Source organism: Sturnus vulgaris, chromosome 3 (genome assembly GCF_052056855.1).
Source record: "Sturnus vulgaris isolate bStuVul1 chromosome 3, bStuVul1.hap1, whole genome shotgun sequence".
Taxonomy (NCBI): domain Eukaryota; kingdom Metazoa; phylum Chordata; class Aves; order Passeriformes; family Sturnidae; genus Sturnus; species Sturnus vulgaris.
Window position 1 is genome coordinate 69,210,748 of NC_142245.1, and position 24,504 is coordinate 69,235,251.

The following is a 24,504-nucleotide window of genomic DNA, read 5'->3' on the forward strand; positions in this document are numbered from 1 at the left end:
CTCAGACTACCAAGCAATACAAAGCCTATGAAATGGGTAGCAGTAGCATAGAAACAGCAGAAAATAGCTTTGTTTTCTAATGGCCACTACCCAGCCTGACACAGTGGATCTGTCTCAAGGAAGGCAAAGGAGTGCAGAAAAAGCTACAGAAAGAAATCAACCTCTCCTAGTCATCATCAAGGTTAAGACCTTGGCTAATTGCTGGGGTAAGGTGCAAGCAGTGACAAACTGGACTTGCCTTCTGGTGGGCTCCTGGTCCTACTCCCATTTGTATCAGAAACGTCAAAAAGTGTTTCAAAGCTGGATGATGCTTTGCTTGCCCCTGCCCACTTGCTAAAGAGCAAATCCCTACTTGGTACACACTGCTGCTAGGCACTGCCAGGAAAAGGTGGTGTGAATTCACAGAGGCCCTTGCTAGGAACTGAGAAAACCAGCTTCCCAAATTGAAATTTAGGAATTAATCATTTTTCTCCTGGACTTCAGCAGTAAAGCATCAGGGTGGTAACTGATGACATGCAAGTTTTGTTAATGCACAAATGTTAAAAAGAACAACTGAACAGATTATACCTTACTGTCCAAAGCAAATAGATGGAAAATATTATTTTGGCATTGCCAGAGAAGAGGAAGTTAATTTCTTACTCACTGATGATTGCAGGAAGCAACTATGGCTGCAAAATTAAACAAAGACAACTTTGCCGTTTTATTATGGGAGAGGAAATATTCTTTTTTGAGCAGAAAAGGGTCATTTATTGATACAATCTAGGAAAAGACACCTACTGCAGGCCTCTTAACTTTTTCAGGCCATAAAGTGCAGAGATGGAGCAGTATGTTTCTAGTCAGTGGCCTCTGCTCTTCTCACATTCTACCCACAATTCAAAAGAGGTTAAATGCCTCAGCACTATGAGATATACTGAGTGGCAAATGGAAGGGGAGAGCGAAGGTAACACATTTACTTTCAACTCTGAAAGTTTCTTTTTGCTTTAAGCCACTGCTCCAGATGAGAAGCTATGGCTAATAAAAGTGGGTCAGAGAGTCATAGAAGAGTTCAGGTTGGAAGGGACCTTAAAGGTTACCTGGTTCCACCGCCCTGCCATGGGCAGGGACACCTTCCATAGATCAGGTTGTTCCATCCAGCCTGGCCTTGAACACTTCCAGGAATGGGGCATCCACAACTTCTCTGGTGCAACTTGTTCTGGTGCCTCAGGTGGTCATAAAAAAGCAACACTTGTAAAATATATCTGTGGGGATGTGAGGAAATGTCCTTTACATTCCTGGCAAGTGAACTGAATAGTTTATTTCAGAAAAGAAGGGGGGGAAATGGCCTTGTCCTGACGAGAGGGCAGGCATTGCAGGCTGGTGGGGATAACACACTGCTGTTGGTAGATGTGGGCAGCAGTGAACAAAAGGCTGGTCTGGCCCCAACCCTACTCATTGGCCTCTGTGAACCTGGTGGCCACATTAGACAGATGATCACTTGGAAAATACTTAACCACAGAAAGACAAAAAACTGAAATCTTAGAAAATCATAGCAAGACTTCTGGCATGATTGACTAGCAGCTTTATCCATCACTGCCTGCTCTAACTCCCATGGGAATGGGGAATGAGTCAACCAAATCATAATCATAAATGACACTCTGCACTCAGTGTTGCATCCACAGTTCTTCACGGGGTGCACAGAACTCCCGGCCACGCTTTAATTCTTTACATCTGGGTTACCCAAATGATAAAATCTGCACCAAAGATTCTGGCATTGCTGCAAAGAGACAGAAGGAGCCTTTGTCACTGACAAAGGCAGTATTTGAGGCAGCCAAGTGGTTTATATTAAGATTCTTAAAATTTTATGTGTTTCTACTGTGAGGATTCAGGACTGGAACATGAACAAAGCAGTGTTGAGGAAATAATTCTCTTTATTAAAAAAAAAATTAAACAAAAACAAAACACACCCAGAAAATATAGGAACAGATCAAAACTCAAAGCTTTTATCAGATCTCCCACATTTTCATGGTTCAGACATGGCAGAACCTGAATTTGGCTGTGTTCAGATAGAAGATAACAGATCTTGTTTTAAGTACCCAGCCAGAATCTGGGAAAATTAATCTGAACTGCCTGAAGTGCTTACCCTCCCTGCTTACCAACAGCAGACAGAAAAAACAGCATCTTAAACAGGACTTTGGATGAGAGACAAGGACAACATGGTGATAAAACAGGATGAACTACAATAAATACTCCTTACCTAAATCATTGCAGCAACTATTAAATCCTCCACTTCCATCAGCCCGCAATTGTTACACCAGTCAGTTATTCTCCTCTTAGCAGGAATTCTTCATTTCCAGTTTTGGGGTATGAGTCCCTAATCTCTGAGCTCCAGAGGCTCATGATCATGGGCCTCTTGTCACCACGTGGTGACACCGTTAACAGTGTGGATTGTCCCTGGTCTTCCAGATGATCCTTCCAGTCCACCAGACACTGCTTGATATTCCAGTCCCCCAGAGAATCCCTTGCTCAAGGATTCACTCTCAGTAGAGCACCATGCCTACCCCAGTACTAGTTCTCCTTGTGTCAATGACTGTATTGCAAAAACTCCCCTTGCTTGTAGGATTAAGCGTATTCCCTGATATCAGCAAACATCTTTAACTGAGACACCTTCTTTCCAAATAACCAAATCTATTTCTACTTACTTTGCTTAGGGCCACTGATCATCCAGGAATGCTATGGTGTGTCTTACTCTGAAAAAACACCATAATATCAACATATCTCTCATTTTAAGGTGTAGAAATTTCTCAACTGAAATGCTTCCCAAACATGACAAGATATGATAAGAAATTTGGACCTATTTCAGGCCTTCTCTGGGGTGCCTGGTACCCACCTCCCTCTCTCCCTGTGCAAAGGAAGAGAGGAATCCTCCCTTCCTGGTCACTGCTCTCAGCCTTTTACCCTCATCCAACAGGATAACTGATCTGAAAAACAGAGTCTGGTTCGGGGCCTACTCTGTTTTGAAAAAAACAGAAACTGCCCCAATACCTCACCATAGAAGTATTTCTATAAACCTTTCCTTGTCAGTACTTTTTATGTACATTTATGATAGAAATAAGGTCTGAACTTCCTCTGAGTTTCAGAATCCTGAAATGCAGTTTCCTATCCCAGTTTCCTATATAACACAATATAGTTGGTGAGATACAGAGCTGAAAGAGACCAAAACAAACACTGTAGAGCTGCCTTGCTGCCAAAGTAATTCTGTCACAGATTTCCAAACAATAGGGAGCAAATAACTTCGCTGCTAAAGACACACACAAAAAATAAATTAATGCAGACTGTTATGCATGAGATACTAGGGGTGTTCAGGAAGGGGAAAATACATAACAGTACAGATTGAGATTAGAGCACAAAATAGCCTCTGTAGGAGTAAAGCTCCTAATTACGTCTCTGTCCCTTGGAAGCTGCAGATAGTGATCAATTCCTGGTAACATAAATAAGGTCAGAGAAAAAAAGGTGTCACAGGTAGGAATGTCACTGTTCATCATTGCCAGTGCTGCTCTTCCTTTCAGGTGCGCCCCTGGTTACTATGGGAACCCTTTGCTAATTGGAAGCACTTGTAAAAAATGTGACTGCAATGGCAACTCAGACCCAAATCTGATTTTTGAAGACTGTGATGAAGTGACCGGCCAGTGCCGCAACTGCCTGCACCACACCAGCGGCTTCAAGTGCGAACGATGTGCTCCGGGCTACTATGGGGATGCCAGATTTGCTAAAAACTGCACAGGTACTGTCTGTAGTTTGGGAAGCAGGTGATGGGATAATTTTGATGCCTGTTTAGTTGACTCACCCCAGTGCCAGAGGAATATCTCTTTCCATCTCCCATGAGCAAGGCTCAGACCCCACACTCCAACATCTCTAGTGCCTGGGCAGGTTTAATGGAGGCACTGTTGTGTTCTCCTTAATCTTTTTTTAAATAAGGTTTTCTAAGAGTTCTTCGGGCAAAGTCCTCACCTTTGTGCTTGTCCACACCATGATCACTCAGGCTGATGGTGCCTGACTTGAAAGACTTGAAAGTATTTTTTTTGGCAACAGGACCATCCTTCCTGTGCTGACCCAATACTCACTCACTTTCTGCTATTTTCCATATATTGGTGATATATTCTGCATTTCCTATGAGTCTGTGTAATCTTGCTGGTTGTATTTTCACACAAGAGGTGACTGTACTTTCAGGCTCTGGTAAAGTGCTACCCAGAGTGCCTCAACAGAACATACCTGCACAGAAGGGGTTGCAAAGTTTTGTCTCCTCTAATATTGTCCTAATTTACTCTGAGTTCAATCCAAATAGGGTTTTGACCTCATACCTTTTATCCTTGCTTTGCTCTGGAAGAGAAGTTTACATCCTCTTTCAAAGCACTTAGGAACAGCCACTGCTAAAGGTAAAATGCAAGTGCTCAGAGCAAGGACCTTGGGGCTCCCTCCCAAACTCTTTGGCAGGGGTCCCTCAAGGACCAGAATACAAAGGAGGGAGACAGATTATTCCTACCTCAGCCTGACTCGAATGTAAGACAGTTGAAGCACCCACTCAACCTGGACCTCAAAAGTGCTCCAGGGCCTCCAGGCACAAAGCTACAGGCCTCAGGGATTTGACAATGTCTTGATCCTTCTTGCAACTCGCTGTGTACTTGGACTTTGGTTTTTACTTTCTTATTATAAAGTGTTTTGGGACACACAGGATGGAGGCTGTGAGGATGCTGTGTAATCAAATGCCCTTTGTGCTGCTATCTTCACTTGTAGGGGACCACATATGATGCCATGATGCCACTACTGGTCCTTTCTGGTTTTATATTCCAATGACAGCTAGAATTTGAGTGTCCATCTCCAGGATGTAACTCACATCGCAAAGCAACGTGGTTGAATTCCATTTATGCTGAACAGGAGGAGACAGTGCTCATGCACAATGATCCCAAAAGACAAAGCCATATATCTCAACCAGCTAAAAAGACATCAGCTGTGGGGAACAGCATGCCCCAAAACTCACCTTCTGCCTAGATTTAGGTAGCCAAAATGTTCATGAAATTCAGCATGTCTATGATTTTGAGACGGCAAAAGAAAATCTTGTTTATAAACTTCACTGCCTAATTCACTTCACCTGAGATGACTTAACTGCAGTTGTCCAGGAAGGAGTAATAGGATCCAGTCTGTGGGTCCTGAATTCCACAAGGCAGGACGAACATACCCAGCACTTCAACTCTGCAAACCTCAGCAATCATGCCCTGCCCATGGCCAAAAGCTTCAAGCACCTGAGAGGAACTTTGCCAGAAGTCTGAGAGTTGCAGGGCATTCCAAGTGTCTGAGTAGGTCATGCAGTGAGTGATTTTGGAAGGCATCTCTGAACACACAGTTTTGAAACTCAAATCAGACTTTCATCACCTCCATACAGTTTTTTTTGTTTGCACCCTTAAGGAGGTACAAGGAGTTCTCTGTGCACAGGCTGTTCACACAGACTTCAAACCAGTGTAGTAATTCTCTTAGTTAGCAGATTTCCTTGCAGTCTTTCACCTTTGCTAAAAATAAAAAATACTTGGGCACTTGAATACGTTGTGAGAGCTTCAGCTTTTCTCTTTTCAGAAGTGCATTTAATCTTGAAGTTCACTCTAGCAAATCCTGATCTTACAGTATTATGTTTCAGAGAATTACACACTCCCCATCTCATCTTCATTTCTGCTGAGCACCACAATGTACTTGACAGTACTGTGCAGATTGCAGTACATTAATACACCCATGATATTCAAACTACTTTTGTAGTTTACAGGGAAAGCTTATCCTTTGTTTGGCTTTGTGGGACAATTAGGAGCTATTGCTTAGAATTGATTCTGAAATAAGTCAAATGTCTTCTTTAAGCTAAAAATAGAGAAACAAAACTATTGTAAGAATCAAGACAGTCTGCATACATGGTTTCCATCGAGCATCTCAAAGGGTATATAAAACAAAAAGGCAAGAGAACTAAATGAACAAATAGGTCTATCAATCTAAAATCATCTTTTTATTCTTTCGAGCAGAAGACAAAACCTGGGTAGCTGTGAACAGTAGTTTTCAGCTGCTTTTAAGTTTGTTTTTTTTTAACCACATATCCTTTAGCCATACTTCAAAGCTCTCCACAAGTGCCCCTCAGAAATGAAGGTGAGTTTAGAAGCTTTCCCTACCAGCAAACCATGATGTCATTGAAAGTCTTAATTCTCTACTAAAAATGAGGTACCTCTTAAACCAGTAGTTGAAAAGTGGTCCAGACTGCTTTTGGAATTAATTTGCCCTAAGATTTTGTGTAGCAGACTCACAGGCATTCATTTAAGCATGAAGACAATTTTACTTTCTTGAGCACCAATCTGATCGAAATTTTAACCTTTTAACTTTAATTTTGCTACCTGGTGATAGCCTAGTCCCCATGATATAGGTAAAGAGAAATATCTACTTTCAACTGATACTTTTCTTTCACTTCTTAAAAAAAGAAATAACAAATTAAAAGTAATCATAGACCCAAAAGCTGCAAGGCACAGATTGCGATATGGTCAAAATGCTGACTGCATCAGAGAATCCATAACCAATTTCTGTTCTTACATTAGTTAAAAATTATTAGTTCTACTCTCCTAAAAACAGTGTTAGTTCTACTAACACTGGTCCACTTACACAACATTATTCTGACGTTAGTGCATGATGTTGTCTTTGAAGTTGTTTCACATATTTTCTTGACAAATCTTTGAATGTGCAATGGGAAATGTAAATACAAGAGCAATTCACAGATAACAATTAATGGGATTAATTAACTGCAATAAAAAGTCAGTAAAATATTTTGTTATATGAGGTTCTGCTGAAACTATGAGTCACAGGACCAAAATAAATTCCAGATAGATTGCTGCTGTTATTATGTTCTGCTTGAGATTTTGTTATTGTATCAAAGTGTTCCAAGAATATTTTCATCTTTAAAATAATGTATTTTAAAAGGTCAATTAAACCTTGAAAGAGGTTTAGAGATGTTGGATTAGAAATTGGACTTTTTAAAAAGCCACTTATGCTGGCAATAAAAATGTTGCTTTCTCAAGTTTGAAAAAATATAAAACGTCATTTGTTCTTCATTGTAAGTGGTGGGAGATATTTACTTTTTGATATGTTCAAGCTAACAGTGTAACTGGAGTCCACTATCAATCCCTGATAGCTGAAGCCTTTTTAGTGACAGCCTGACAGAGTGCTGATAAATTCCACAGGGCTGTGGAGAGATTTGTAACTAATAATTAACTTCAGTTGCCCTGCGTTTCTTAATACATCTCCTAAATGTCAGCCTCTCTAGACATTGATGTACAATGGCCCTTCTGGGCAACGCTGGCCTCATTGACTCTACTTGTGACCAGCCTTTGAACAAGTAATTTCAGCAGAGGTGTTCTCATTCTGCTTTCAACTTCGTATTTCATTTGTTCAAATTTGGCCAGTGCAAGAAACAACTCTTCCAAGTACTGAAAGGAAAATCAGTCCAAGAAGTCCTTGATATTGGTTTGAATATCCACACACAATCCTAAATATAATAATTTCACTAGTCTTGGGATGGGGAGTTTTACATTTTGAGGATTCTTCTTTCAAAAGTCCTTTCTTTTTCCCCCAGCATGTAACTGTGGAGGGAGAATGTGTGACAGCCAGACTGGAGAATGCCTTGCAGACAGTCCTGAAGCTTCTACTGACACAGACTGCCCGACCATCAGTAAGAACATGATCATAATAGCACCGATAATTAATATTGCTCTTATATTTAGAAGTGTACAAATACTAACTTAAGAGCTTGGTACTCCAGTGGGCTCAGGATTTTAATGGTGGTCCCACAAGGCACTTAAGTGTGTGAATATACACAGTGCCCTGCTGATGGACTACTTCAGCATGTTCTCACACACTTGTCTGAGTACAGGCATATTTCCAACTCTGTGATATAAACTGCACATTCAGGTCCAAACTGCAGAGCAGTAGGGGAGTATCACCAAAGCCACTTCTGTAGACCTTGAGACACACTGCCTAAAAAATAATATTCTGCCCCTAAAAACTGTCCTCACAACTTTACCTGTGACATCTTGCATAAAATTTATGGTTTTCGAGTTTTGGTTTGGCCCCATCAACAACACAGCCACTCACTCCAGCAGGAACAGGGAGGAAATCAGAAGGGTAAAAGCCAGAAAACTTGTGCACACACAAGCCACACACACTTTTGCAAACAAAGCAAAACAATTAATTCATTCACTGCTTCCCTTTCAGCCATCTCTAAGAGAGCAGGACCCCACCATGCGTAATATTTACTTGGGAAGACAAATGGCATCACTCCAAACATCCTCCCCTTATTCCTTCTTCCCCCCACTGTATTTACTGAGCATGATGTCACATTATCTGGAATATCCCTTTGGTCATCTGGGATCACCTGTCCCAGCTGTGTCTCCTCCCAGCTTCCAGCACACCCCTTGTCCCATCACCAGCATGGCAGTACAAAAAGCAGAAAGGGCCTTGGCTCTGTGTAAGCCCTGCCCAGGAACAACAAAAACATCTCTACATTATCAACCCTGTGTTCAGCACAAATCCAAGCATGGGCCCATACTAGCCACTGAAATTAACTGTGCAGAAAATTATCCCAGTCAAAGCCAGTACAGCATATAATATAGATTGCTGTTGTTGACAACTTGGCATACATCCATCAGTCAGTCCCTTTCCCACTATCTCCCATACTCTAATGATAGGATGGCCAATTTCTACCAGTACTATGTTGTAGCTATTGGTGACCACAGGTATTTTTTAAATGTTAGTGTATTTATACCTGCTTATAATGCAGAGCGTGTAGCACACATGGCTTCCTGAACCAACTCCCAAGAAGAAAGGTCATGTGTCTGAAGAGCAAACAGAAGGAAAACATTCTGAACATGCTAAGAAATCAAGAAAAAATGTCTGTAGGAATCTGTGTTCCACATTCACCTAAACCTCTTGCACTTAGTGTTGGCACCAGTGTCACTATAAACAAGGTGGCATTGCAATCATCCAGCAGGAACAAGCATATAGTTCTGCACAAGCACTTTCCAAACACATTATAACTGTGTTTTTAAAAATGTTTTTAGAAGTTGCCTTCATAACCAAGTAGATGGCCAAGAGCCCATGTGCTGGACATCCTTATTTCTCATACCACTAAATTTTAAATATCAAGTTTGAGGTTCTGACAAAATGCAGTTGGTTTGGGTTGTTGTTTTCTTTTTGACCTTCATCTGTTGTTCTTCAGGCCACAAACATGTAGAGCCTAGGGAATAGCCAGGAAATACTTCTCCCTCTCTCCCAACTGATTACAGAATCCCTGTGTCAGCCTCTTTGAGCAGTCCCATCTGGTGCTGCTCAGCTGCAAATGTCATAACTGTACTGTGGGGACCTTGGAAGTGGGAGGATGAAAGTGAAAGAAAAATGGGTATCCACCAGGAAGCATCAGTGACAAAGAGAGTGAACACCATGGGTCAAGAGCACTATTGCATAAATTTAAGATATTTGCTGTTAACTGACACAAACACTAGAGAAAAATTATGCTGTTTTATTTTCTCATCAGGCTGCGATAAATGTATTTGGGATTTGACAGATGACATCCGATTGTCAGTTCTGACTATCGATGAAAGCAAATCCACTTTACTGAGCATTTCTACAGGTGTTGCAGCTCAAAGGCGTTTGAATGAGCTGAACCTCACTACCACTCATCTCCAGGTACAAACATTGATGATATTTCAGGTTTTTCATGCAGTTTGAATCTTTGAATTTCCATTCCATTCCTGTGAATTTCAATCCCTGCCCTCACTAGAGAAGGAGCTTGTTTTCAGATGCACTGACTGGTTTTTTCCCACACACAGGAGGCAATGTCCAAAAAAAAGAATCATGCTGTGCTTTGGACCATCCAGGTTGATGATGCTGCAGATGAGATGAATGATCTCCTCAGAGAAGCAGAAACACTTGATGAACAGGTTTGTTTTCAGCCTTCTGCCAAAGCTCTGAGGGTTTACACTTTGTCATATTCACCTGTTGGCGTAAGAGGTGAGTATAGAATAGTCCCAACTGGAAGGGACCTAAAATGATCATCTGGTCCAACTGTCTGAGCAATATAACAAAAATTAAAGTGTGTTATTAAGGGCATTGTTCAAATGCCTCTTAAACCCTGACAGACGTGGGGCATCAACCATCTCTCTAGGAAACCTATTCCAGTGTTTGACCCCTCTTCATAAAAAAACATTTCTCAATATCTAGTCTGACACTTAAGGTTCACCAAACAAATCTTCCCCTCAGGATCTGAGTTCCCACCTACACAATGTGTTTGATCTGAGACAGACACATTGCCTCTCTAATTCACGTTTTGATTTCTAATTAAGTGAAGTAACCAACACTAAACTAATGCAGATTGACTTTGGGAGCATTTGTACTATAGCTATTTTACATGCTCTCTTAAAATTAAATTAATCCTGATTAGACATTTGAAAATGTATTTCAAAACTGTCAGTTGAAAAGGTTTTTCATGTGTCCACTGAGATGGGACCTTGATCAGCACTCAAGATATTTTAAATACAATTATAATCATAAATGTTGCATCCACATCCAGCTGCCAGGCTATAAAATTAAGGTTATCAGATCTTATCTCCCACATCACTTTCATTGCATCCTGGAAAAATACTGTTAGGATATAAATTAAGAGAAGAAATAAGGTTCAAAATTGCTTATCCTCTATTTTAAAAAGATAATATTAATCATCTTTATGATGCTATAATATATATATATTAGTAAAATACATCACTCTATGTTATTATCAAAGATAGCCACAGTTGCCATAGAGCTAGATTATATTTCATGCTTATTACAAAGTGCCTTATATTCACTTTATCAATTCTTTCACAAGACAAATTAAAATTATACCTTAAACTAAAACTCAAATATAGGATCAAGTAGGGGTCAAAAAAGCAACAAAAAAGGAAAGGAAAAAAAAAAGGAAAGTGGAAGAGAAAATTTAGGTTTGTGTGTTTTTAATCAACACTTACTTAGCAGAAAGGGCGTGTAAGATTTATACAGACTATGCCTGTTTTCAAGAGAGCTTTGATTAAATCAACTCACACTCATAGCTCTGTACCTGTGAATATCTGTCAGCGCTCACACAGCTCAGTGTTCACCACCTCTCTGTAGCTGGTGGGCAGAGTGATTAAGGCATTACGTTTTCTATGAATATTTAGTGAGTTTGATAATAACATTTCGTTTGAAGTACTGTCTGGGGATTTCTTTCCTCATTCCTCAATTTTACTGCCCCTGAACAAATAAATTCAGAGTTTCCTCTGGTCTTTTCACCCTGGTTACTTCTAATGCTAGTTTCACATCAACACTTAGGATTGCTTGTAAGGCAGGGAAATAATTACCCCAGAATCTCATAGTGGAAGACCACAATAGTAAATCTGAATATGTTGAGCTCTTTGCTATTTCAGGGTACATTTATGGAAAATGGGTGCTAGGGCCTTGAGTGGGTTTTGCAGAGACACAGCATTTTCTATTCAGAGCATTTTATGTGCATGTCCCCACATCTCAGGGGTTCTGCAGATTCTGATCTAAACAACAAAGGCAAGGTGAATGGACCAACTGTAGGCAAAACTTCCTGCTAAATATAACTCCTGCAATTACCTGTAACTCCCAAAGTCTTCATGGGATGAGTTTTGAGTAAAACAGCACATAGCTTGATCCTGAATATTTGGAAGATGGGAACCAGAAACATTTCTACTAACCCTCACACTTGTTTTATCAGTCTCATAACCCTTACATCTTGTTTTATCATTATGCCCATCCCTTTCAGTGGTGCTGCCCACCCTGGCCCTGCCTTCAAATGCCACCTGGGACCTCCACAAACCCTAAGCAAGGGAACACAATGCACAGTGCAGCCCCCAACACAATGCAGTATAGGACAACGTCTGTGCTCTTCAGAGCATTTTCAGTCCTCGGGCTTTTTCTTAATTTTTAACAAGTTGCAGAGCTGGGGACCTCACTTGAGGGAGACACAGATCTAAAAAAATTGGGAGCTTGACACTTTTTTCTTCATTCTATTTGCTTACTCAGGAAATGCTATACTGAGCAAAACTAGCCAGCCCTACTGAATGCCTAGGAGACTCAGCAGATAGAGTTTTGCAACTGTACATAATTTATTAACATTTCATTGCAGCAAATGATGGATAAATATGGGATAGGTTTTAATCTCTCACTCTGCAATTCTGAAAACACTGACACGACAGATCTTCACTTTGAACACCTTTAAATACTTTATATGATAAAAAACATTTCCACATGCTCACCAGGAAAAAGCAAAATGTGTGTTTATAGTGCTCATCCTCACATCTGAAAAGAAATCTAATGTTTACCTCTTATGGTTTATTCATAGGGAAATGAAGCATCTAGCAAAGGCCGACTGGTACAGAAGGAAACCATGGAGATCAACAACCGTGCTTCTCAGCTTGTGCAGCAGCTGAATAATATCAGAGATAACATTGAAGGTAAATAGATTCATTTCTGGTTCATCTCAGTGTCAAGAATGTATTAAGGAAACCTTCATATAATAATGGATCATCAAGAATTTTTACTGTCCTACATATCAAAGGAAAATATTTTGATATATGGGACAGTATGTAATTTATGGCAACAGTGAATATCTTCTCAAGCACAACTGCACTTAAAAGAGGTCTTCTAGTCAGAGATAATCATCTTCATCTGGAATATCTATGACACACCATTATCATCCTGAAATATAAAAATGAGATTAAACCAATTGCATCCTCTTCTTCAGTACCTGCAGAAAGCAATGAAACTACAAATCAATGTACTCCAAAACACCCCTGTCCTCTGTACACCCATTACATGAAAGCCTCCATCCTGCTGCAGAACACACTGGCTTCCCCCAGTGTTCAGCAAAGCCAACAATATGCAAAAACTGTCTATAGCACCAGAATAGAAATGCTGACTGGTAGTTGAGGTTAAACAGCCCTTTTCCAATGGAAATATCTGATTAATAGACCTGAGTAGGTCTGTATAGGCATTTATTACAAGCCATCTGGCAACTTGTATAAGGAAGAGTGCTTACATCCTTGCTTATCCTTACCTCCACAGGTGTTCCATTACTTTCTCTCAGGAAATATGGTTAATATGTCCTATCACACAAAAGAGGCAGGCTAAGACAATATAGTATGTTATATTTGTACTGTCTTTTTACACCTCTGATGCTAAAAACCATTGATTGTCTGGCCATCCATTACATTTTATTTCTACAATTATTGAGTAAAAGTTCCAGCATGAGCCTCGCTGTACGTCACTAACAATCATCCTCTTGTGGATCATCCTTTTGTATCATCAATTGTTTTGGAGCAGGACAGGAACCACAAAAGGCAGATATGCATCTAATTTGACACACCAATAGCACAATCACGTTAATGTATTATAGAAGAAACAATGTCCATGGATGTGAATAGAATTAAAACAGTTGGAAACAAGTAGGTGAAAATTATTTCCACCATGCTCAAAACTGTTCTTCTACAGAGGCATCACCCGTGTGCACCCACACTTGTGCCAGCATAAGGAAAAGGAAATCCATGGAGCCCTGGTCATCATCAGCTACTGCTCAGTATGAGCCTTTAAAGCTTCTCTAATGAACTCAGGGCCCAGCAAGAACAGGCATACAGACACTCTGCCAAAGAATCAGTGGTGCTACAATTACACACCTATTTCGTATAATAAATCTTCCGGAAGGATAGTGCTGGTTTTGCCAGCTTTGGTTATCCACAAAGCGAGTGACAAGCGCTAGCCAAAGGCACACACATCACAGGGCGTAAAAGAAGAGGTGGTTGGTATTCTAGGCCAGGGAGTGAGAAGTGAGTTAACTTTGTAATGATTACTCTGGGAATGGGTAAACTCAATTTCAGCTGCAGGGGTATAACAATGTTTTATGAACTGAGACCAAAACCTTGAAATAGTATCTATCTCCAAACCAGCTAGGCAGTATCAGGCCAGAAGCCATATGTTACCTCCTTAGGGTGCCTCAAACTTCTGCAGATGGAAAACGAGGTTACTTCAGTCTCCTTAGCATTGCTATTATTTTATAAACAGCAGTACTTAAAAACCATTATCCTAGATGAAAGACCCCAGCCTGCTACATGCCACAGAATCCAAAATAAAATTATTATCCCAGCCTATAAGAAATGTCAAGCCAAATAATGCACACAACCCACATCTATTTAATCCCATCCTCTTCTGATGAGATCTTCACATATGACAGAAAGTGTGATTTATCTATAGGTTTAATTTTAAGACTGGATTAAACATAATAATTACCTACTATGGAGCTGAAGATAATTAAAAATTTATTTTGCCATCAGTATCATCACAATTCACAAAAGTAAAAGTAGTCCACGGTATTTATTTCTCTGTAGTCATACTGAATCGACCATCTGTTCCCTTTCCCCCATAGAAATCAGCAGCAAGTCAAAATACTATGCAATTCAACAAGAGCTGAGCCCTGAAGAAATTGCCCAGAAGCGGAGTGTGGCTGAGGAGATGCTGAAGGAGATCAAACGTCGTAAGCCTTTCACAAATCAGAGGCAACGTGCAGATGAGGAGGAAAATGCAGCAGAGGAGTGTGAGTTTTGCATCAGCTTTCCTTTCAGCCGTGTGCTGATGTTCAGCTGGCAGATACTGGGCAGCTCTGGCCGCACTGCAGAGCCCCTGGGGAGGGCCAGCAGGCACTTGGCAAGCACCAGCTGGTGTGCTGGAGATGCTGCTGCTCCCAAATTCCTGCCCCGAGTCCCTGCTGGTGCTTGATGCTCCTCACGGCAGAATGGGGAGAAAAAGGTCTGTGTGTCTGTGTGTGCCTGTGCACTGCAGCACCTCAACAGCAGCTGCTTAGGAAGGTTCATGGCAGGGCTGGAATTGCTCATGTGGATGTCTTCCCTGCTGCCAGCTCTGCTATGGGGACAGTGAGTGCAGCAGAGAGAGAAAAACTGCTGGCATGGGAAAGAGTGGCAGCCTAATTCTCACAGCTTAGTGAACATGAGTCAGAACATGAGGCATAAGGACTGTCTTCTCCAGAACAGGCTGCCTAGGTTTAACAATGAAAAACATATGAAAAGCAGGGAAAGACAGACCTCATTTCTTTTAATAAAATATATTTCAGAGGGGGGAATTAATAGGATTAAAATGAAATAGTAAAATGAGAGGCATCTTTCCTTCTAAAAAGAGGAGGGAAAATTAAAATATAGGTATATGATCCCTCAAGTGAGCTTTACAAAATGTGTTTTACTGTTGCCTGAGTAACAGAAATTGCTGAATAGGTAAGTTTTGTCAGATATCCAAGCTTTGGATTTATTGGCCTCTTATTTTTCTCCCAGTGCTACAGCAAATTGAAGCATTTCACGAGAAGTACAATGACACCAGGTCCCTGGTAATTGATGTGCTGGAGCAGCTCAGCGAGCAGGATGTGAAGCTGTCAGACCTGGAGAAGGCATTAGGCGAGGCACTTGACTATGTTACACAAACAGAGGATACAAACAGGAAAAACACAGCCAGGCTCCAAAGGCAGGAGGTACTGTGCACTGCATTTATCATAAGTGTTGACTGTGAACACTCCGTCTCTGCCATTGCTTAAAACAGGAGATTGCACACAATTTAGATTCAGGAATCACCACACCAAAAAAGAATTTCTTGGACCATTCAGCAGGATGAGTTTGACTCTTGTGTTCTAAGAAACAACTTGTGGAAGTGCAAGGTATTATTATCTATTTGTGGAGTGACAATAAATGACAACTTTTGGCATGTCATGCCTCCTCAGACCAAGGAAGAGATGGATGCTTATGCCTAGACTAGAGAGGCATGTTACAGTACAACCCAAGAAACTTCAAATTTCATGTGGCACAGCTGCTATAAATACTGTGGTGGGATTATTTCATCCAATTATGTCCTGATTTATAATGTGGGAGGCCTCATGTTCACAAAACTAATTCTATTCTAAGGAAACAATTACTTATAAAGATTCTGCATTGCATTTGTGCCCTAGGCTGAGTGCATTCATACTGTCTGATCCAAACTTCCTCTGAACCACTTTAAACAAAACGCATCCCCACTTTTTCAGGAGTAGAAGACAATTGTCCTTGAATCTTCAAGCACAAATCCATTCTCTAACAGCTCCACAATAGTACCTGGAAATTGCATTTCCTACCTGCTAGGTCAACTTGCTATAAGACTACAACAGTTTTCCTCTGTGTCCTGTCCAAATGAACAGATTCATGGTTTTGAACGAAGTCACCACTCTTGAGGAGAGCTCAGAGGTGACCAGTCCCCTGTAATCTGGAAGGGGAGCACCTTTGCCTGTTAAGTGGTGGCACTAGGTTCAAATGCCACATGGCTGATGAGAAAACTGAATTTTCACGTCTCATATCTCAGAAAAGTACCCAACCCATCAGCCAAACAAAAGAAACTACTTTTTTTCTCTTCAGAGCAGTTCCATGACTCCCTGCTTCCATAATTTTATTTTAAGGAATGCAAAACCAGAATATCCCACCTAAAACTTCTCATTTATTTTTTCAGCAAGGAAAAAATTACAAAGAGAACAACTTGGGACCATTTGAAGCAAACTATTTTCATTTCAATGGCTGAAATTGATTGGATTCTGGAAGAGAAGGCCTTAACAAGCAATTTTGTGATCTGAAGAATGATCTTGCAAATTCAGGCCAACCTCTGTTTTTCATAGCATCAGTGGCTGAGTTTTGCGTTCTTAAAATTTGCAGTGCCAGAAGTTCATGCTGATATGGAAAGTCTAAGAATTCAATAGAGAAATCAGGCATGCTCCTCTAGTGAATCCTTTCACAAGAGCTTGGGATCCTTAAGTACAAAGCCTCTTCTGTTGTTCCATTGTTTCCTAATTACGGTGCCAAGCTGCAGCTTGTCTCACAGTTATGAAGCAAAGCCTGAAGTGTGTAGTTGCATTTGTTCCCTGTTTTTAACCATTTGGATCTCCATTATTCCTCACAATGGAGGCAGAGGATGAACAAAAGAGATTGTTCACAATGGCTTTAGTACTGCCTAGGAAAAGAGACCTCTCTATTGTAGATTTTTAAAAAACTCTAGAAAAAAATAGTTTCCAGATGGCTATGAAAAATCCATGTTTAATTTGTCTCTGCTGTGCACTGATTAATGCTTCATTCCAATAGCTTCTTATGCTGTAATATAAAATGAAATTAATATATCTTTTTTTATCAATCATTCAACATTTTTTCATCAAAAAAATTCATATCATAATATGTAGGAAAATCAGACTTCAGGTATGTCTAAAGTCTATTTAGTTCACCACTACCTTTTTGAATTAACTTTAGCACATTTAACAAATATGGTAACACTGTATTTTATCAAAGCACAAATGGTATTGGATGTGATTTAGGTTTTTGTGCTTTCTTTTTAGAAACAACATGAGAAGATAAAAGAGCAAATGGATGAAGTGAACAGCACTCTGCTCAGTGCCACAACTATTTTGGAAGGACCACAAAAGGTCAACTCTGAGTTAAGTGAAGTAATAAAGGTAGGTGCCTCCGTGTCTGGTTTAAATGATAATGTCCTGATTTTTTGAAGTCATGTGTTTAGATCACTAATGGAAAAACTCTCCTTCTTTATACTTTTTCAGTGAAATACTTGTTAATATTCCCTGAAAAAATAGATGGTTTTCTTGGATGAAAAGCTTGGTAATTACAATTTACTGCCTAAAAAAAATGTATTATTAGGACACCTTACTCTAGGCAAAGCTTAATGAAAGAATTTGCTGTAGAGATCTCAATTATTTCATTACAAGCAGCTGCCAAAAGATGTTCTGGTAAAATATGCTAAATTACTTTCCTAGTGCCTACGAGTGAACATGGAAGAACACTAAAAATCCCAGGTATCAGCATTAAAACTGGGCATTCTGTCAAACTGGGCACTCTGATTTCGTATAGAAATCCTTTTCTGAAACTGTAGACTGTGTTTCCAGTGTTTTGAATCAGATATAGTGCTGAAGGAAATTTTTAGAAATTTTAGGGTTTTGGCTTTTCTAGGAAAAGATGAAGAAAATAAAGCTGGGAATTTACTAACTAAAATACTAACCAATGCTGCTTTTTTTCTTCATGACTTATTTTAAAAATTTTAAATAATCAAAGAAAAAATAAAAATTTCCACAAGCATTCATTTTGGTCACAGTAGCCCACTTCTTGACACAAAATCATATATCAAAAGTCATTAATTTTTCTTTGACAAAATAATTTGAGAAAACAAGAAGACAGCTTACTTTGTAACCATCTCTGTGTTTGAGCAGTACGTTGGGGTTTTTCCTCTGGTATTTTGTGCAAAACTAATTGCTGCAGTTTATCATTTTTGGGTTCCTCATGGAGGATGTTCACACTTCAGGCAAGGAAGTACCAGGCAAACATCACACGTTGTCCATCCTCATCAGAAACAAGTATTTTCACTCATTCATCCTTTTTCCCTCTTTCCATTTCATCCTTTTTCATGTATTTTGAAACACATTTACAATCACATTTTGCCACATTTATAATCTTCAAACACATCAGCAAACCTGTGTACTGGAGAGAAGGTGAATTCAGACCCATTTGGTCTTCCCACAAGTATTTCATAAAAGGAAGAAGCATGGCTAAGGCAAGGGGATGCTACTTCTCCTTGCCTATACATACATAGGTAGTATTTAGGTGGACTGATTTACAAATTAGACTAATCCAAGATGTCTTAGCATGAGGAATCTCTCTGTGTAAGGAGGCAGAAAGGGAACTTCACTCTGAAAGACTTGTCATTGGCACAATTCTGGAGCAAACATACAAGACATTTGTAAGATTTTTATCATCTTTCTTTTTTATTTTATGCATCTCTCTCTGATGTCTTCTTAAGTGATTTCTGAAATTTTTGTTGATTTTCATCTTCCTGCATTTGTCTCCATACTGGCATTTACCATCAACTCATTCCTCTTTTTCTCTTAAAAATGTAAAATAAAACAGCTATAAGAGAAATAAAGGAACATTATAGTAAGATATAGGGTAAAATGAAACTAATAATCAAAATACAGACTTGATTTTTTGCAATCTTCATCTTCTTTCCTTCCTTCCCTGTTTTGTTCAGAATGCATCAGGGTTCTACGCAGAAATAGATGGAGCAAAAAAGGAGTTGCAAGAAAAACTAGCCAACCTGTCCCTGTTTGATGATGATTTGGTAGAAAAGGCTATGAATCATGCACTCAACCTAAGAAGACTTGCTGATGAGCTGGACGGGTAAAATTTAACTTCACAAGACTCTGCTCATACAAATGCCACTTACTGAACAGCTGAAAGGACAAGCAGAAACACAGGGACAAGAAATAGGCACTAAACAAATCAGTGTTAAGTCATATATAGAAGCACTTGCCACGGTCCACAGAGAACAGCTGAAGTTGAGCTAAGCAAAATCTATGAAACTTTCTAAAGAATAAATATGTATCTTGCATGACATTTTCTCCTCTTCCTATAGCAAAAAAATAAGAAAGGTAGATTGGTGAAAAGTCAAATAATACAGGAAAGATTAAATGGGGTTTGCAGAAACTGCTCATGTCAGTAAGTTCATTCACGTTAAAAAAATTGTTTAGCATTAACAGGGCACAAAATGAGGTTTGAGATAATTTTATTCCAAGAATAGTTTTACAGATGGAGTAGTTCTGATGCTCAGTAGGTTGTGCCCCAATGAAACTGCTCACAATAACATCAAAAACTTACCGTAAGTCTTTCTATTTTGCTGGAAGATACTAAATGTATCAACATTGTGCCAATTTACCAAAAATCACTTCTAGATAAATTTAATGGTTTTTTATTTGCAATTGGGGCTATCCATGGAAAAAACACGGCTGTAAATAAATTCTTATATAAAATATGTCACCAAATTCTACCTTAAGTAATATCATGGGCATATGCTTTTGGAAGATAAGCTTAAAACTGTTCTTCAAGTATATTATCTAAATACCAGTTTTTTCTCAATATTCATATGCCCTAGATAAGAGATTAAAATAGAGAAAAAAAATAACAGATGGCTTTCTTTTATGCAATTGCATAAAGCTGACATCCAAAACTATTCTATAATGCCACACAAACTACAGGAACATAAAAACCAAGCAATATGTACAGTCTGAGGTCAGCTAATGGGAGGTAGCAGCCTAATTTGAAAGAAAATGCCCCATAGGGCTAGCCTTTCTCCCTTACCAAAATAATTTAAAAATTATTACCAAGTCCAACACATTAGGAATTTCACAAAAAGCAAACAAAAGTAATTACAAATTATCCAGATGGAAATATGCTGATCCTATTTTTTGTTGAGAAGATTGTCCTGCAGTGAAACTTTAATCCTTCAAAACATTTAGCCTGTCTTCAAAATATCTTGGTTTTATAGGTTTGCTTTATTAGTCTGTTAGACTTTTAGTTGATAGAGTTTATTGTTTTGCCTTAAGGGAATTTAGCAGAAAATTCTTGCAATAATGCTGAATCTGGAAATTTAATAATCCCTCTGTGTGCAAACACTTTGAAGTGAATGCACACATGTGCAAATACATCTACATTTAGAATCTATTTCTAACATATACTTTGAAATCTGCTTATCACCAGAACATTAAAAAATATTATTTATTCAAAATTGTTAACAGATGAATGTTGAGCCCTGAACTATCTTCTGTTTGGAATCTCCCCCGAACTCGAGTTATCACCTAATATGCAGATCAAAACCATGCCATCAAAGGTTTCTTTCAGTTTTTAGGTCTAACTTCCTGCAAATTTTCATGTCTAGGGGTAGTTCTTCATCTGATTCTCCCCTTTTTCCCACTTACCTTTGGAAAATATAAACAGGACAGTGACACATCTATCTTGGTCACTGGCACACATAGGTCTTTCCATTCATGGATAGGAATTATTCCTATGGAAGGGTTACTGATAGACCTGTTATTCAGTTAATTTATGGAATATCTAATCTAGATTTTTAAAAAGGTAAAAGCTGAGTAGTCATTTGTTGCTGCTCAGATAAATGTTAAGGGCAAAATTCTCAGAGTTAAATGCCAGGGAAGAGTCTTCTATTCACACAGTTTTCACCTGCTCCAGATTGGTGAAACACAACGAAGAGCATACCAGTTAGGCCAAGTACATTCATGTGTGTGATTATGTAGTCAGAAACTACTTTGATTCAGTTTGGTTTCTTTCACCTTTTGCTCTCTTTTTAACAGGAATTTGTATGGTGTTGATTCAAATGGTTTGGTACAAAGGGCAATCAATGCTTCAAATGTGTATGAAAATATTGCTGGTTATATCGAAGAAGCTGATAAAGCTGCATTGTTGGCATTGAACACAACTAACCGGGTCAAGGATGTGAGTAACTTTCATAATATCAGCTTTTACTTTACAATGCTTCAGAGACTTCAGGCACCTAAGTGTAAAGAGAAAATAATTTTAGATTAACTGGCAGCACTGAACTTCTCACTGCACATTTTTTCCTTTGTTATTTCCTGAATTAAATCCCGTGTAGTTAATTTTTCTTCCAGTCTCAATTCCCCTGGTATTTGAAAAGACACCCTATCCCATAGAGTGATGCTGCTCTGTGTTGTCATTCACATTGAGACATTTCTGTGAAATTACAGACAACTCCTACTGCTGTAGGAACCTGAGCTGGCATTTAGTGCTTGAATCTTCCTACTTCACTCAGTGCCATGTGGCAGGAAATGTGGTCAAGACATCACTGTGTCTCAGAAAATCAGGCTGAAATGGGACAAAGCCCACTCATACACTCAGTGGAAGGAGTAGGATGCTAATTTTGTCTCTGGCGTTACTGTTCAAAAATACTTTACGTGTCTTTTTTGTATGGCTATAGTTACCAACCTGTATACATGCTATTTACCAGCAATTTCTTAGTGGGATAGCAAGAGGATTTGTGTACATTAAAAGGGTCTGAAACCCAGAGGGCTGAGGGATTTCAAGTCCAGCCCTCTGTTTCCAGCATACTGCTGCAGACTGCAAGGCAGCTCCCCATGAAGTGAAAGCATTCATCACTATCTGAGATGACAGTAGAAATGAACAGTCACAGTGCCTAAATAACATGCAGCATTTAGTCACATTGACTAAACTGGAGCTGATAAATTAAGAGGATTTTCTCCATATTTGTTATCCAGTAGTGTTGTTTGGAAATCCATACATTTATTTAAGCTTTCTTAAAACAGAAAATTTTGCTTTTCAGACTTTTTTCCAATCCAACTGCCAATCTTAAATGTTAATAAAGCAAATGAAACTGCAGTGACTTTGCAGTTGCATTTATATGCAGGTAAAATAGTGTCCACAATTAAGCACTGTAAAGTGAAATATTTGATAAGGATTATTCTGACTTTCTTTTTTGGAACATGCTTGTAGGCTGCAGTTGGAATTGATACTCAGGTCACTTACCATAAAGGTAGAAGTGAAGAACTTCTCATCCGAGCCATGCAGCTACAACGGACAGCACATGACAGTAAATATACATCCTTTCTACTTTCCCAATCAGCTTATAGCCATGCACATTAAAATAAATTTCAGAAGCACATCACTAAGCAGAACTGCTGCTGTAACAGAATAGGTTATTGATTGAATTTACCACACAAAGTACTTGAAATAGCCATGGGCACAATTTGAGTGGCTCATGTTTTGTCATCCTACCAGATACTGATAGTGTATTTTATTCATTAAAAGTCCATTTCAGATACAACCAGCGTTTTAATATGTGACCCTCAAACCGTTGTTCACTGGTAAATATACTCAATTAAGTAGTTCAATTAAAATCAAATCACAGCAGCTTAAATATTCGGAAAGCTGGATTTCACCAGTGGAGGATAATAATAAATGTTAAAGTAGTTTGGCCTTTCGTCACCATAAATGAAAGAAAGATCTAGAATTACAGAATTACCTTCTAAATTTTTCAGGACCTTTTGAGTTCCTTAAAGCTATTCCTGTGTACCAGTTGCAGCTATTCTCGGCACTTCTGGTGAAGCAAGGAGAGAGAGTACTGACTGAAACACAGCTCTCCAGATTTTTGGAAGACACCCTGTGGCAAGCAGGGGTGCTGCAGGGCTGTTTTTTTCCTTTAGATTATGTAAAGTCAAGAGTGCAAGTATGTCCTAAATTAAAAGAGGCCATGATATACTTTCTATGGTATATTAAATGACTAATGGCATGCCTCCCCAGGACTGAATTTACCTTTTTAGACGGTGCTTTGGCACCCCTCAGCTGTACCTGCCCTTTTCTCCCCACAGGCAGCAGGTACACCATTGCAGACACCAGCTGGCAAGTCAATGGCACCTTTGCCAGAATGAACGCCCTGAGGAGCCAGCTGATGGGAGCCATCGCAAAAATGCAATCAGCAGAGACAGGTGGGAAGAGGAACTTCGTCTTTATGATGCTTTTTCTTCATGCATTCAAGAGCACATTTTTATCTTTGAAATGGATGTGAAGTTGCTAGTGAGAGTTCAGCACTGTGAACACTTAGAAGAGTTTGACTGAAGCTACTAGACCTGGATGTCAAATATCCAGCTTTAACACTTTCATAATGAAGTTAAATGTTTTGTCACTGAAATTATTAACATTCTTCCTGAACCTGGTGCTGGTCTTGGCTGCAGTAGAGCTAATTTTCTTCACAGCGGTTACCATGGGGTTGTGTTTTGGATTTGTGCTGAACACAGAATTGATAACACAGAGATGTTTTTGTTGCTACTGACCAGGGATTACACAGAGCCAAGACCTTTTCTGTTTTCCAAACTGCCACACTGGTGAGAAGACTGGGGATGCATGGGAAGCTAAGAAGGAGCACAGCCAGGACAGCTGACCCCAGCTGACCAAAAGAATATTTCATTCCATATGACATCATGTTCAGTGTATATAAACTCGAGGGAAGAAGATAAAAGGGAAGGGAGTATGGAGGGACGGGACACATAGCACACATGAATATTTGAAAGAGTTCATTTCCTAACATTCCCTATTTGCTCTGCAGAGGAGGCCAGAGAGCGTTTGGAGCAAGCTCAGCTGAAGACTGCGGAGGCTGTAAGTGCTACCACGACAGTAACACAGGCTACGACCCCCATGGATGAGAACGTGAGGCTGTGGTCCCAAAACCTGCAAAACTTACAGCACGATTCAGAGGCATATGACAGTGCTGTGCATTCAGCTGGGGATGCAGGTATGGTGACCTGAAGTTTGCCATTCCTCAGTGTTAAAAATTCAGGGAATCGTCACCGTAATATGTTGTATGAATTACTTACATTGCATACTCATAGCATAGAATCTTCTAGCATTTTACCTCCATGAAAATTTTTGAAAGTTAGCAGTTGTCCAAGTCTTGACTATATTTTAAGAACATTCAGGGACTTCCAAAAATTATTTAAACATTTAAGTGCTGAAGACTTACTGATTTCTAATT

General features: G+C 39.4%; 1 protein-coding gene across 1 annotated transcript in view; it reads left to right on the forward strand.

Annotated features, from left to right (window-relative positions):
- LAMA4 (laminin subunit alpha 4) overlaps positions 1-24,504 on the forward strand; it is a 99,372-nt gene that overhangs the window by 37,583 nt on the left and 37,285 nt on the right. The window contains exons 5-17 of the mRNA XM_014879265.2: positions 3,546-3,760; positions 7,628-7,723; positions 9,584-9,735; positions 9,879-9,989; positions 12,428-12,539; positions 14,504-14,671; positions 15,420-15,613; positions 17,486-17,602; positions 19,183-19,331; positions 21,296-21,437; positions 22,470-22,566; positions 23,345-23,461; positions 24,079-24,264. Of these exons, the coding sequence (XP_014734751.2) occupies positions 3,546-3,760; positions 7,628-7,723; positions 9,584-9,735; positions 9,879-9,989; positions 12,428-12,539; positions 14,504-14,671; positions 15,420-15,613; positions 17,486-17,602; positions 19,183-19,331; positions 21,296-21,437; positions 22,470-22,566; positions 23,345-23,461; positions 24,079-24,264 (1,856 nt within the window). The remainder of the gene's footprint in view (positions 1-3,545; positions 3,761-7,627; positions 7,724-9,583; positions 9,736-9,878; positions 9,990-12,427; positions 12,540-14,503; positions 14,672-15,419; positions 15,614-17,485; positions 17,603-19,182; positions 19,332-21,295; positions 21,438-22,469; positions 22,567-23,344; positions 23,462-24,078; positions 24,265-24,504) is intronic.